The sequence below is a fragment of the Pristiophorus japonicus genome, chromosome 4, assembly GCF_044704955.1.
Source record: "Pristiophorus japonicus isolate sPriJap1 chromosome 4, sPriJap1.hap1, whole genome shotgun sequence".
Lineage (NCBI taxonomy): Eukaryota > Metazoa > Chordata > Chondrichthyes > Pristiophoridae > Pristiophorus > Pristiophorus japonicus.
Window position 1 is genome coordinate 153,045,008 of NC_091980.1, and position 15,855 is coordinate 153,060,862.

General features: G+C 49.3%; 1 protein-coding gene across 1 annotated transcript in view; it reads right to left on the bottom strand.

Moving 5' to 3' along the window:
- Positions 1-15,855, bottom strand: part of sptbn5 (spectrin, beta, non-erythrocytic 5) — a 635,480-nt gene that overhangs the window by 12,188 nt on the left and 607,437 nt on the right. The window contains exon 68 of the mRNA XM_070878655.1: positions 8,313-8,398. Coding sequence (XP_070734756.1) covers positions 8,313-8,398 — 86 coding nt within the window. The remainder of the gene's footprint in view (positions 1-8,312; positions 8,399-15,855) is intronic.

Sequence of the window (15,855 nt, forward strand, 5' to 3'; positions counted from 1 at the left end):
TTTAACATGTTACATATCAGAGAGAGCAAGATAGCACTGTGCCTGTACCCAGCTCATCCCACAGCTTCCTCCTCTACCACTGACCAGTCCGTATTCTGTCCCTCTCACTGACCAGTCCATATTCTGTCCCTCGCTCACTGACCGGTCCGTATTCTCTCCCTCTCTCACTGACCGGTCCATACTCTGACCTTCTCACTGACCGGTCCGTACTCTCTCCCTCTCTCACTGACCTACTCTGACTTTCTCACTGACCGGTCCGTACTCTCTCCCTCTCTCACTGACCAGTCCGTACTCTCTCACTGACCGGTCCATATTCTGTCCCTCTCTCACTAACGGTCTGCATTCTGTCCCTCACGCACTGACCAGTCCATACTCTGGCCCTCTCTCTGACCGGTCCATGCTCTGGCCCTCTCACTGACTGGTCCATATTCTGTCCCTCTCTCACTGACCGGTCCGTACTCTGACCCTCTCTCACTGACCGGTCCGTACTCTGACCCTCTCTCACTGACCGGTCCGTACTCTGTCCCTCTTTCACTGACTGGTCCGTGCTCTGACCCTCTCTCACTGACCGGTCTGTACGATATCCCTCTCTTTGACTGGTCCGTATTCTGTCCCTCTCTCACTGACCGGTCCGTACTCTGTCCCTCTCTCACTGACTGGTCCGTACTCTGGCCCTCTCGCACTGACCGGTCCATACTCTTTCCCTCTCTCACTGACTGGTCCGTACTCTGACCCTCTTTCACTGACCGGTCCGTATTCTGTCCCTCTCTTTGACCGGTCCGTATTCTGTCCCTCTCTCACTGACCAGTCCATACTCTAATCCTCTCTCACTGACCGGTCTGTATTCTGTCCCTCTCTTTGACCGGTCCGTATTCTGTCCCTCTCTTTGACCGGTCCGTATTCTGTCCCTCTCTTACTGACCGGTCCATACTCTGGCCCTCTCTCACTGACCGGTCCGTACTCTGGCCCTCTCTCACTGACCAGTCTGTACTCTGATCCTCTCTCACTGACCGGTCCATACTCTGTCCCTCTCTCACTGACTGGTCCGTACTCTGACCCTCTCTCACTGACCGTTCTGTATTCTGTCCCTCTCTTTGACCAGTCCGTATTCTGTCCCTCTCTCATTGACCAGTCTATACTCTGGCCCTCTCTCACTGACCGGTCCGCACTCTGGCCCTCTCTCACTGACCGGTCCGTACTCTGGCCCTCTCTCACTGACCGGTCCGCACTCTGGCCCTCTCTCACTGATCGGTCCGTACTCTGACCCTCTCTCACTGACCATACGCTCTCCCTCTCTAACTGCTGTGTCTGCATTCCCCCCAAATCTAGGACTATGGTGGGGCTGGTAATGCAACTTTCAGTGTCCCTCGGCCCCAGATACAGTGAGGACTGTTGAATCCTGAGACTTGCTATGATTCTGAGCACAAGACTAAGCGGGCACTGAGGTACTGAGCATCTGAATATATCTGCCCTCCATGCCCCCTCCGCCCTCAGCTTTAGTGTGGTGTGTGTTCTGGGCATAGTAAGTGATTGAAAAATGTGCTCATCAGGCTGGGCCACAGAGCTGGAGGTCCCAAACTGCCCCAGACTAAGTGCTGGGAGGGGGGCCCCTTCTCTTACACCGAGTCTCTCGCTTAAATGTGCCCCACTGCTGTGACCGTGCTGGAGATTTCTGCACCTCTTTTAATCCTCATTTGCTGTTTAGCTCTTGTCAGATGGCAACTTGTCAGCTTCTTAAAGCTGCACTCCATTAGCTGTCTCTGCCAAATGTCCCGGGTATCTTTCATTGTGTGCTGTGTAAACGGGCAGCAGCTGGGCAGGTTTTGAAGAGGAGGCAGCATGCCAGATATATAGGGTCTGCCCTTTAGACCACCATCCAGGTGTACAGGCAGACAATCGACAAAAGATACGGTGCTTGCAGAGCCTGTGAATCCTGAAGGAGCTCGTCACTGCCCTCTGCACATTCCCGTAGCCAGGCCAGGACAGGTATGTCCATGCCACAGATACCTGTACTACATGTGGCCAATCCATTCATCTGTATCCTCACAGAAAACACACAGCCACATCGTCTGCCTACATACCCCAAAGTACAGGGCTTTACAGAAAAAAAGAAGTGCAGATGAACAAAAGGACCTTGGAGTGCAGGTCCACAGATCCCTGAAGGTAGCAGGCCAGGTAGATAAGATGGTTAAGAAGGCAAACGGAATACTTGCCTTTATTAGCTGAGACACAGAATACAAGAGCAAGTAGGTTGTGCTAGAACTGTATAAAACACTAGTTAGGTCACAGCTGGAGTACTGCGTGCAGTTCTGGTCACCGCATTACAGGAAGGATGTGACTGCACTGGAAAGGGAACAGAGATTTACGAGGATGTTGCCTGGACTGTAGAATCTTAGCCATGAGGAAAGATTGGATAGGCTGGGGTTGTTTTCTTTGGAATAGAGGAGGCTGAGGGGAGACCTTATTGAGGTGTATAAAATTATGAGGGGCCTAGATACAGTTAATAGGAAGGACCTATTTCCCTTAGCAGAGGGGTCAACAACCAGGGGGCATAGATTTAAAGTAATTGGTCGGAGGATTTGAGGGGAAATTTCTTCACCCAGAGGGTGGTGGGGGTCTGGAAAACTCTGCCTGAAAGGGTGGTAGAGGCAGAAACCCTCACCACATTTAAAAAGTACTTGGATGTGCACTTGAAGTGCCGTAACCTGCAGGGCTACGGACCAAGAGCTGGAAGGTGGGATTAGGCTGGGTAGCTCTTGGTCGGCCAGCGCAGACACGATGGGCTGAAATGGCCTCCTTCCGTGCTGTAAATGTCTATGATTCTATGATAACCACAGCCCTGAGCTCCGCCTCCCTGGGCTGCCCAACTTCACCATCAGAACCATCACCATACTCTGCCATTACCATGATCCCCCTCATGCGAGGCTGATTTCAGGGGCCAGGAAGACTGGACGGAGGCTGCCAGGAGACCAAGAAACCGTCTGCAGCTGTGCCTGCTTATCCCAGTGAGGCACCCAAGAAGAAGACCCGAGAAGCCATTTTCAGTAGGCCCATGCCAATACCAGCAACGTATCAAGTTCAAGATCCTGCATTGTATAGCTGCACCCTGCAATTGGCTTTTGCCATGGAACCTAAAAATGGGGCTAAAACCGATCCCCCCCCTCCCCCGCTAGTTCCTCCATTCTTTCAAATAGCTCCTATATACCTACCTCTGGTTGCTAGCTCTCTCTCCCTCTCCCACCATCCTAGGTGTCAGCATATTTTCACCTCTGTGAAACACTTTGAAATATTTTCAAGGAGCTAAATAGTCACAAATGGCTGTTGTCTTCTATCACCGTGAAATGTGCAACTGCGAGACCCCTACACACAAGAACTTGCACTGATATAATACATCACAAAGAGCTTCACAGGACAGTAATCAAACACCAAGCTGTAAAGTCCTGTTCCCTCAGTACAGATTCACACGAGGCATGTAGTGAAGTCAAGGTCACTCTGGATCTGCACCTTTTATTTCACAGCTCTGGAATGCTGCACTTGCCTGAGACCTGTCCTTATATACCTGTCTCTTGCAAGTGCACCCCTGGTGGTAAGGTATGCTGGTGGTTACAGGTCATATCTTATTACAGTCATGTATAGCATGTTAGGATACAGTTATATATAATAATGTAAGATACATGACATCACCCTCCCCCAAGGTCTTATTGTCTTTATAGGTTCAGTCTCTCAGGTGGTCTACGCTCTCGCGTGGAGCGTCTGAGTTGTGGTTCAGTTGTTTGCCTTGGTATCTGTTTTTCTTTGGGTGTGGTTGCTGGTATCTCGCCTGGGCTGTCTGTTTTGATTGGTGTGATTGTTGTTGACTCGCCTGGGCTGTCTGTTGAGATTGCCCTTTCCTCAGGTTGTTCCCTCTGTCTGTCCACCAGGTGTGGTGCGAGTTCCACATTGTAGTCTGCCTCTGGTTCCGCAGTGTTGTTGGTAAATCTGCTTTTGACTTGGTCTACATGCCTTCGGCAGGTTTTGCCATTGTCCATTTGTACTACCAGTTGCCTGTTTCCTTCCTTGCCCGTTACTATCCCTGCAAGCCATTTGGGACCCCTGCCATAGTTTAGTACAAACACTTTGTCCCCTATCTCATTCCATCGCCCCCTCGAATTTCTGTCATGGTGCTCAGTCAGCTTACGGCGCTTTGCCTCAACGATTTCGTGCATGTCTGGGAGGATTAATGAGAGCCTTGTTTTTAAAGTCCTTTTCATCAACAGTTGCGCGGGGGGGATCCCAGTCAGTGAGTGCGGACGAGATCTGTATGCCAGCAGCAGTCGCGACAGGCGACCCTGCAGCGTGGGACCTTGGATTTTAAGCATGCCTTGTTTAATGATTTGCACTGCTCTCTCCGCCTGGCCGTTGGAGGCCGGCTTGAACGGTGCCGTCTTGACGTGATTTATGCCGTGGTCAATTATAAAGTCTTGGAATTCTGCACTGGTGAAGCATGGACCATTGTCACTGACCAATATGTCAGGGATTCCGTGCGTTGCAAACATGGTTGCGAGGCTCTCCACAGTGGTGGAGGTTGTGCTCGAGTTTAAAATGGTGCATTCGATCCACTTTGAAAATGCATCTACAACTACGAGGAACATTTTGCCCATGAATGGGCCCGCATAGTCTACGTGCACCCGCGACCACGGCTTGGTAGGCCAGGGCCAGGGGCTCAGTGGAGCCTCCCTGGGGACATTGCTGAGTTGGGCACAAATAGTGCACCTTCGGACGCAGAGCTCCAAGTCTGTATCAATACCAGGCCACCAAACGTGGGATCTGGCTATGGCCTTCATGAGAACGATCCCTGGGTGCTCGCGGTGGAGCTCACGGACAAATGCCTCCCTGCCTCGCAGAGGCATGACTACTCGGCTGCCCCACATCAGGCAGTCTGCTTGTAGTGATAGCTCATGCATGCGCCTGTGAAAGGGTTTTAATTCCTCGGGGCAGGCATTGCGAGCCTCTGCCCAGTCACCGGTTAGGACACATCTTTTTACTAAGGATAACGTGGGGTTGCTGGCCATCCAGGCTCTGATTTGACGAGCCGTCATGGGCGAACCTGTGGACTCAAAGGCATTGATTGCCATGACTATCTCACAGTCCTGTTCGTCAGACCCTTCCGTGGTCGCCAGGGGTAGCCTGCTGAGCGCGTCGGCACAGTTGTCTGTGCCTTATTGTGTAGTCGTAGGACACCAGCATGAGTGCCCACCGTTGAATTCGCGCCGAGGCGTTGGCGTTTATTGCCTTGCTCTCGGATAGGAGGGACGTGAGGGGCTTGTGATCGGTTTCTAACGCGAACTTGGCCCCGAAAAGGTATTGGTGCATCTTTTTGACACCGTACACGCACGCGAGCGTCTCCTTCTTTACCATTCCGTACCCGCGCTCCGCCCGCGAAAGTGACCTGGAGGCATAAGCTATGGGTTGTAATTTTCCCGCAGTATTGACATGTTGCAAAATGCACCCGACCCCATACGCTGACGCATCACATGTGAGAACTAGCTTTTTACCTGGATCAAAGAAAGTCAAAACACTGTTGGAACACAGAAGGTTGCATGCCTTATTGAAGGCACGTTCCTGGGCGTCCCCCCAAAACCAATCTCACCCCTTCCTGAGTAGCACGTGGAGAGGCTCCAGCAGCGTGCTTAAGTTCTGCATAAAGTTCTCAAAGTAATTGAGTAGCCCGAGAAAGGCACGCAGTTCTGAGACATTCCGGGGCCTGGGTGCCAGGTGAATTGCTTCTGTTTTGGACTCTGTTGGGCGGATTCCATCAGCGGCAATCCTTCTGCCCAAAAATTCAACCTCGGGTGCGAGAAACAGGCACTTAGATTTCTTGACTCGTAGGCCTACCCGATCCAACCGCTTTAGTACCTCCTCCGAATTACGGAGATGGGAGTCGGTATCCCTGCCCGTGATAAGTATGTCGTCTTGAAATACAACCGTCCCCGGGATGGACTTGAGCAGACTCTCCATGTTGCACTGGAATATGGCAGCTGCCAACCTGATGCTGAATGGGCATCGATTGTACATGAAAAGACCTCGATGTGTGTTGATGGTGGCGAGTAGCTTGGATTCCTCGGTCAATTCTTGCGTCATATACGCAGATGTGAGGTCTAATTTTGAGAAAAGTTTACCTCCAGCCAATGTGGCAAATAAGTCCTCTGCTCTGGGCAGCAGGTACTGGTCCTGTCGGGAGACTCTGTTTATGGTAGATGTGTAGTCCCCACAGATTCGTACGGATCCATCAGGCTTCATGACTGGGACGATGGGACTTGCCCAGTCGCTAAATTCCACAGGTGATATAATGCCTTCCCGCAGAAGCCTGTCTAGTTCGTGTTCAATCTTTTCGCTCATCACATAGGGTACATCTCTGGCCTTGTGATGGACCGGTCTAGCATCCTGTGTGATGTAGATTTTGACTTTGGCCCCTTTGAAAGTGCCCACACCTGGCTGAAAGAGATGGTCAAATCGCTTTATAACTGTTGAGCAGGAGGTCCGTTCCTCTAATGACATGGCATGGACATCATCCCATTTCCAGTTTAGTTTTGCCAGCCAGCTTCTCCCCAGCAGTGCTGGGGGGTCTCTGGGGACAATCCACAGGGGAAGTCGGTTCATTGTCCCTTTGTGTGTGACAGAGAGCATGGCGCTACCGAGGACTGGTATGATTTCTTTGGTATAGGTCCTTAGTTTGGTGTCGACACTTGTGAGTTTTGGTCTGTCTCTTTTATACGGCCACAGTTCAAATTGTTGAGCGCCCATGAGAGATTGACTCGCTCCCGTATCCAGCTCCATGTTGACAGATATCTTGTTGAGTAGGACCCTCATCATTATAGGAGGCGTCTTGTTGTAGGAGCAGCGGCCATTGATCATGTTGACCCGCTGTACATCGGTGTCCCGGGTACTGTCCCCACCATCTTCTGGTCTGCTTTCCGACCCATCCGATTCGTATACCAGCCGAGCTGCTGTTTTTTTGCACATGCAGGCCAAATGCCCTGTATATTCACAATTTCTGCAAACAGCCTGCTGAAATCGACATCCCCTTGACGAGTGCCCACCCCCACACCTCCAGCACAGACCTGTTCTATTGTTCAAAGTGTTCCCAAAGAATGAGCTGCGTCTGGCTGATCTCTCTTGAGCTTCTATCAGTTTGTAGTTGATTGCTCGCATTGTGGGTTGATGAGGTGTGAACGGCTGTTCCTGTGGCCCTTGATGGCTTCTGCCTGCTGTCGAGAGCCTGTTCTCCCAGTTTTGTCTGTGTGTGGGGGTAGCAGCTTGTTTAGTGCTGTGAACTTCTTGTTCCGATATTTCGTTAGTTGTCGTACCTGCATTGTAAATCAACCTCGTTTCTTCTTCCCCTACCAAGAATGTCTGTGCAACCAGTGCTGCTGCCTCTAAGGTCAGGTTCTTGGTCTCTATGAGCTTTCGGAATATGCCTGCGTGGCCTATTCCTTTAATGAAAAAGTCTCTCAGCAATTTCTCTCCTCAGTTCATCAGATAACTCTCATAAACTAGCCAACCTCTGAAGTTCCACCACGAAGTCGGGTATGCTCTGGCCCACACAGCGTCTGTAGTTGTAGAACCTGTGTCTGGCTATGTGTAGGCTGCTCGCTGGCTTCAGGTGGTCTCTTACCAGTGTGCTCAATTCTTCAAACGACTTGCTTGTTGGTTTCTCAGGTGCCAACAGATCCTTCATTAAAGTGTATGTTTTCGAGCCACAGCTGGTCAAGAGATGGGCTCGTCTCTTGTCTGCCGTATCGTCGCCTCACCAGTCTTTGGTTACAAAGCTTTGCTGGAGCCTTTCTATAAAGTCCTCCCAATTGTCTCCAGCATTGTACTTTTCATCTGATCTGTTGTTCGCCATTCTGTGGATTCTGTAATCCCGTAACTCGTCGCCACTGTAAAGTCCTGTCCCCTTAGTACAGATTCACACGAGGCATGTAGTGAAGTCAAGGTCACTCTGGACCTGCACCTTTATTTCACAGCTCTGGAATGCTGCACTTGCCTGAGACCTGTCCTTATATACCTGTCTCTTGCACGTGCACCCCTGGTGGTAAGGTATGCTGGTGGTTACAGGTCATATCTTATTACAGTCATGTATAGCATGTTGGGATACAGTTATATATAATAATGTAAGATACATGACACAAGCCACATAAGGAGATTAGGTCAGGTGACCAAAGGTTTGGTCAAAGAGGGAAGTTTTAAGGAGCATATTAAAGGCGGGAGAGGCGGAGAGGTCCGGGACCCGGTACCCCATGAAATGATGGCTCCCCGCCACACTTAGATACCTGCATTGTTCCTGATCTTCTGGATCCACACCTCCACCAGTTTGCCCGAAGGAGCAGAGAAGAGATATTCAGCCCCGTCACTGAGCCTAGGGAAACACATTCCATTAATTTACTGCAGTGCCTCACATACACACACCAAGGTACAGGTATATGCACACACACACACACCCCAAGGTACAGGTATATGCACACACACACACCAAGGTACAGGAAAATGCACAGACACACACACACACACACACACACCAAGGTACAGGTATATGCACACACACACTGCAAGGTACAGGTATTTGCACACACACACACCAAGGTACAGGTATTTGCACAGATTCACACACACACACACACACACACCAAGGTACAGGAAAATGCACAGACTCACACACACCAACGTACAGGTAAAAGCACAGACACACACACACAAAGGCACAGGTTTATGCACAGACTCTCACACACACACACACACACCCCAAGGTACAGATTTATGCACAGACACACACACACACACACACCAAGGTACAGGAAAATGCACAGACACACACACACCAAGGCACAGGTTTATGCACAGACTCACACACACACACACACACACAAAGGTACAGATTTATGCACAGACACACACACACACACCAAGGTACAGGTATATGCACAGACTCACACACACCAACGTACAGGTAAAAGCACAGACACACACACACATCAAGGCACAGGTTTATGCACAGACACACACACACACACACCCCAAGGTACAGATTTATGCACAGACACACACACACACACACCAAGGTACAGATTTATGCACAGACACACACACACACACACACCAAGGTACAGGTATATGCACAGACTCACACACACACACCAAGGTACAGATTTATGCACAGACACACACACACACAAAGGTACAGGTATATGTACAGACCCACAAACCAAGGTACCAGAACATGTATAGACACACACCAATGTACAGGTATATGAACAGACACACACACACCAAGGTACAGGTATATGTACAGACCCACACACCAAGGTACCAGAACATGTATAGACACACACCAATGTACAGGTATATGAACAGACACACACACACCAAGGTACAGGTATATGCACAGACTCACATACACCAAGTGTACTATAGACCTCCAGTCAGGGGGAGATAGAAGAGCAAATATGTAGGCAAATATCTGAGTAGTGCAAAAACTACAGGGCAGTAATAGTAGGGGATTTCAACTACCCTAATATTAACTGGGATAGAATTAGCGTGAAAGGTATAGAGGGTGCAGAATTCCTTATATGCATTCAGGAGAACTTTTTTTAACCAGTGTGTATCAAGCCCAACAAGGGAGGGGATTGTTCTGGACTTAGTTTTAGGGAATGAAGCTGGGCAAGTGGAAGGGGTATCAGTGGAGAGCATTTTGGTGGTAGTGATCATAATTCATGTAGATTTAGGGTTGTTATTGTTACATTTAGAATAACTCCACAAGACTTTATATCTTAAGTTCAAACTGTTGTGATCTTGGTCTCTATTGTAACTCCAGAGTGAGGAAGCAGACTGCCTTTTATACCTGCTTGCCCAGGGTGTGCAGGTGACCCTTGGGTCTCCCACAGGTGCGCCCCCTGGTGGCAAGTCTTACACATTGGTAATGTTTATTGGTAACATCATTCCCCGGCCCCCCCCCACAAAAGTCTTATGTACGAGTTATTTACAAGTTGAGGCGATCCGGGGATCTGCGTTCCCGGGTTGATCGCCTGAGTTGAAGTCCTGATATGAGTGAGTCGGTCGGATCATTGCTGCACTACAGTGAGGCTGGTCTGATCGGACTGTCGGGCATGGTGGGTTCATCCTTGTGGTTGACCGCGAGGTCGATTGCTGGTTGGGTGTGTGTTGGTGGATCAATGATGGTAATGTCCTCTTCAAACTGTTCTTCGTTGTCAGGGAACCACAGTTTGGTCTGATCCAAGTGCTTTCTTCACGTTTGTCCATTCAAAAGTTTGACAACAAACACTCTATTCCCCTCCCTGGCTAACACAATGCCAGCAACCCATTTGGGACCATGACCATAATTAAGAACAAACACAGGGTCATTAACCTCAATGTCACATGATACAGCCGTGCGATTGTGGTACATGTTATGCCAGTGACGCTGGGTTTCTACATGATCATTGAGATCCGGGTGGACTAAGGAGAGCCTGGTTTTGAGTGCTCTCTTCATTAACAATTCTGCCGGGGGAACCCCGGTAAGCGAGTGGGGTCGCGTCCGGTAGCTGAGCAGAATCCGAAATAGCCGGGTCTGCAGGGAACCGTCCGGCACGAATTTCAAGCTCTGCTTGATGGTTTGGACTGCCCATTCCGCTTGACCATTGGATGCGGGCTTAAATGGTGCAGACCTGACATGCTTGATGCCATTGCGGGTCGTGAACTCGTTGAATTCCGAGCTGGTGAAGCATGGTCCATTGTCACTAACAAGGACGTCAGGCAAACCGTGGGTGGTGAACATGGCCCGGAGGCTTTCAGTGGTGGCAGTGGATGTACATGATGACATTATTATACATTCTATCCATTTAGAGTAAGCATCCACTGCTACTAGGAACATCTTTCCTAGAAAGCGGCTAGCGAAATCTACGTGGACCCTGGACCACGGTTTGGAGGGCCATGACCACAGACTCAGTGGGGCCTCCCTTGGTGCATTGCTCAACTGTGAGCAAGTGTTGCATTGCTGTACGCATAACTCCAATTCCGAGTCAATGCCGGGTCACCAGACGTTCGACCTGGCGATTGCCTTCATCATGACTATGCCAGGGTGGGTACTGTGAAGGTCACGTATAAACATTTCCCTGCCTTTTTTTGTCAAATACACGATTCACCCATAGGAGGCAGTCCAAATGGATGGACATTTCGTCCTTGCGTCGGTGGAACGGCTTAATTTCATCTTGCATTTCCCCTGGGACTGCCGACCAGCTCCCATTGAGGACACAGCTTTTTACTAGTGATAACACCGGGTCCTGGCTAGTCCAGGTCCTGATCTGGCGAGCCGTGACGGGTGACTCCTCGCTCTCAAAAGCATCCATTACAAGGAGCAAGTCTGTGGGTGCGCCATTTCCAACCCGGTGGTGGGCAATGGTAGCTGACTGAGGACATCCGCATAGTTCTCCGTGCCTGGTCTGTGGCGGATTATATAATCATACACAGATAATGTTAGTGCCCATCTTTGGATGCGGGATGAAGCATTGGTGTTAATACCTGTGCTTTCTGAGAACAACGAAATGAGCGGCTTGTGGTCATTTCGAGCTTGAACTGGAGCCCAAATAGGTATTGGTGCATTTTCTTAACCCTGTATACACATGCTAATGCTTCTTTCTCAACCATATTGTAGGCTCTTTCAGCCTTAGATAAACTTCTGGACGCATATGCAACCGGTTGCAGTTTGCCTGACACATTGGCTTGCTGTAACACACAACCGACCCCGTAAGATGATGCATCACAAGCTAATACTAAATGTTTACATGGGTCATACAATGCAAGTACCTTGTTGGAACATAGCAGGTTTCTGGCCTTGTTGAAGGCTGTCTCGAGATTTACCCCAAACCCAGTCGTCACCCTTGCGAAGCAATAAATGCAATGGTTCCAGCAAAGTGCTCAACCCCGGTAGAAAGTAAACAAAATAGTTGAGGAGTTCCAGGAACGAATACAGCTCCGTCACATTCTGTGGTCTGGGTGCATTCTTGATGGCCTCCGTCTTGGAGTCCGTGGGTCTGATGCCGTCCGCCGCAATCTTTCTCCCCAGAAATTCGACCTCTGGCACCAAGAAAACACACTTGGAGCGTTTCAACCTGAGTCCCACTCTGTCCAGTCACTTTAGAACCTCTTCCAGATTGTGCAAGTGTTCGGTGGTGTTGCGGCTAGTGATTGAGATGTCGTCTTGGAACATCACGATGCGCGGAACCGATTTCAGCAGACTCTCCATGTTCCTCTGGAAGATGGCCGCCGCCGAACGAATCCCAAAGGGGCATCTGTGGTATATGAACAGTCCTCTGTGCGTATTGATGCACGCCAATTTTTTTGAAGATCCAGCCAGCTCCTGTGTCATGTAAGCAGAGGTTAGATCCAGCTTGGTGAATGACTTCCCCCTGCTAGCGGTGCAAACAGGTCATCCGCTTTGGGTAGTGGGTACTGGTCCTGTAAAGAGATTCAGTTGATTGTTATTTATCGTCCCCACAGATTCTGACCGTCCCATCGCTCTTCAACACCGAAATAATTGGACTGGCCCACTCGTTGAACTCGACTGGCGATATGATCCCCTCTCATTGAAGTCTGCCCAGCTCAATCTCGACTTTCTCTCACATCATGTATGGAACCGCTCGGGCCGTGTGATGAACGGGTCATGCATCAGGGGCTAGATGGATCTGCACTTTGGCGCCTGTGAAGTTGCCGATGCCTGGCTTGAATAACAACGGGAATTTGTTTAGCACTTGGGCGCACGAGGCGTCATCCTCCGAAGACAGTGCTTTGATGTCATCCCAGTTCCATCGGATCTTTCCTAGCCAGCTTTTGCCGAACAGCGTTGGGCCATCGCCTGGTACAATCTATAATGGTAAATCATGCACAGCTCCATCGTACGATACCTTCACTGCCGCACTGCCAATGACTGGTATGAGCTCTTTGGTGTAAGTGCACAGCTTGGTGTGGATCGGACTTAGTCTTGGCCTTTGTGCCTTGTTGCCCCACAGTTACTCAAAAGCCTTCTGGCTCATAATTGACTGACTCGCCCCCGTGTCCAATTCCATGGAAATTGGAATGACGTTTATTTTGACTTTTAACATTATCGGAGGTGAAGGTGCGTATCCCATACACTTCTTCTTCAGCCTCGGGTTGAGTTGCCTCTCTTACTCGTTCAGCGTGATCTGTGCCGGATCGGTCATCTTCTGCCGACTCTGCCACGTGGTGAGTCACAGCACGTCTGCACTTTCGCTGGAGGTGCCCCATTGTTCCACAGCCCTTGCACACGTAGTGCTTGAATCGACATTGATGGGCTCGATGATTACCCCCGCAGCACCAACATAGTGCTAATGGATTCACATTCACGCTCCACGGCGGGCTCTGAGTCATCCTAGGTCTGGCCTCTGCAGGCGTGTAGGCCCTGGCATGTACAGTTCTGCCTGCTGAAGGCGCTATTTTATGCACAGTACTTGCCGGTGAGTTCCGATGCTGCAATGATATCTGTTTAGTGTTATCGTTCGTGGACATAAAAGCCTGGGCTATCGTGATGGCCTTGCTCAGATCTAGGGATTCGGCAGACAGCAGTTTGCGAAGAATGACCTCGAAAAAGTCCCGCAACAATTCCCCCAAAAATCCAGCAAATACGCACGGTCCCGCAAGGCGTCTTAGGTCGGCGACATAGCTCGCCACGTCCTGGCCCTTGGAGCGATGGTGCATATAAAAGCGATACCTGGCCATCAAGATGTTCTCCTTCGGCTTGAGGTGTTCCCGAACCAGCGTGCACAACTCTTCATATGTCTTGTCCGTTGGTTTCGTCGATTTTTGGTGAGGCCGTATATCGTGGACCCGCAAACGGTGAGGAGAATCGCCCTGCGCTTGATCGCGGTTTCGGACTTTTCCAGCTCATTGGCCACGAAGTACTGGTCAAGACGAAGGCTTCCCAATCATCACCCTCAACAAATCTCTCAAGAATACCAATGGCAGCCATAGCTGCGTGAAAGTTCATGATCTGTTACTCGTCGCCAATTGTTACGTTTAGAATAACTCCACAAGACTGTATATCTTAAGCTCAAACTGTTGTGACCTTGGTCTCTTTATTGGAGCTCCAGAGTGAGGGGCAGCATGGTAGACTGCCTTTTATACCTGCTTGCTCAGGGTGCGCAGGTGACCCTTGGGTCTCGCACAGGTGTGCCTCCTGGTGGCAAATCGTACACATTGGTAATGCTTACATACATAAGTTATGGAAAATGACAAAGTTAGACCAGGAATAAAAGTTCTCATTTGGGGGAAAGTCAATTTTACCGAGCTGAGATGTGATTTAGCCAAAGTGGACTGGAAACAGCTACTTGATGGTAAATCAGTGTCAGAGTAGTGGGAGGCATTGAAGGAGGAGATCTTGAGGGCTCAGAGCAAGTATGTTCCCTTAAAGAAAAAGGGTGGGACTAAAAAATCTGGCGCCTCCTGGATGTCAAGGGATATACAGGGTAAGATAAAGAAAAAAAGGGAGGTTTATGACAGATACCGAGGGCTCAATATTGCAGAAACTCTAGAGGAGGATAGAAAGTACAGAGGTGCGATTAAAAAGGAAATTAGGAAAGCAAAGAGAGAGCATGACATGTTTTTTTTGCAAAACAAAGGAAAACCCAAAGAAGTTTTATACATACATTTAAAGCAAGAGGATAACTAAAGAGTGGGGCCTATTAGTGACCATAGAGCTAATCTGTGTGTGGAGGCTGTAGGGGAGGATGAAAACCCCCTCATTTTACCCAGAAGAAAAAGGGCTGTGGGATCAGTCTGTGCTGTGAATTGAAACCGATGGAAGGAAAACTTTGGGACACAAATGAATGGAGACCCCCCCCCCCCCAGTGTTTGTACTCATAGGAAAGGGAATTTAATTTGGAACTATCTACCAGAAAGTTTGAAATCCTAAAGTGCACATGGAGGAAACTATGAACTTTAATCGAATTTGGGATTTTTAAAAGGTGTATGTTGAGTCTGCAAGAAAAGGGGTGGGGTCAATATCAAAAGGGCCAGTTTGGACATTGGAACTAATCAAATTGTCTGGGAACTGTACACCCTCGAAACTTGCCCCTTGAAAACATTAGCATTTAAACAATGCCACATACATATTCCAACACCTTTTTCATCAGGCATAGAAATATCTGGCTCAGGCCAGACTAGCACAATGGCTACAGGAGGCCAATGCAATCAACACCCACTCAAACCTTGAGTAGGTTAACATCAGTGGAAAAAAAAAACCCCAATCTAAAACTGCTGCATTTTTCAAAATCAAAAAGTCCACCAATGAGAAGAATCGACTTCAGCAGGAGAGGCGGACTGGATAATCTGGCTATAAAAAAGGGTTTCTGACGTAGTGAAAAAAAGAAGTGATGATTTTCCCTGCCCTCGTCATCCAACAACCACAACCAGCAAGCCTCTCGACACTGAAGGAAAACCAGTGTCCGAAGACACCGAAGATAGAAGAAACAAACCACCAGACTGCGGAAGGCACAGTAGTGAGTATAACCTCTGGTCCCCAGAACTCCCAACTCAGTTAGGCCAGGAAAGGTGGGAGGTTGGGCATTGTACTGCTAAACTGGTGTAAATATTTTCGTTGGGTCCGTTTTAGTGGGATTTATGGGGATTGTTTTGTTGGTGTATTGCTGTTTGTTGAGTTACACCTTGTCAAATAAATTGGAAGCCTAAAGTTCCTCTTGGAATCACCTTGTCTCAGTTCTATTGTATTACATCTCCTGATTGTGAGTCTTATGTCAGAACCGTGTAAGGGAAGCTAGGAGCGCCTCGAAAACGCTCAACTGTGTGTCA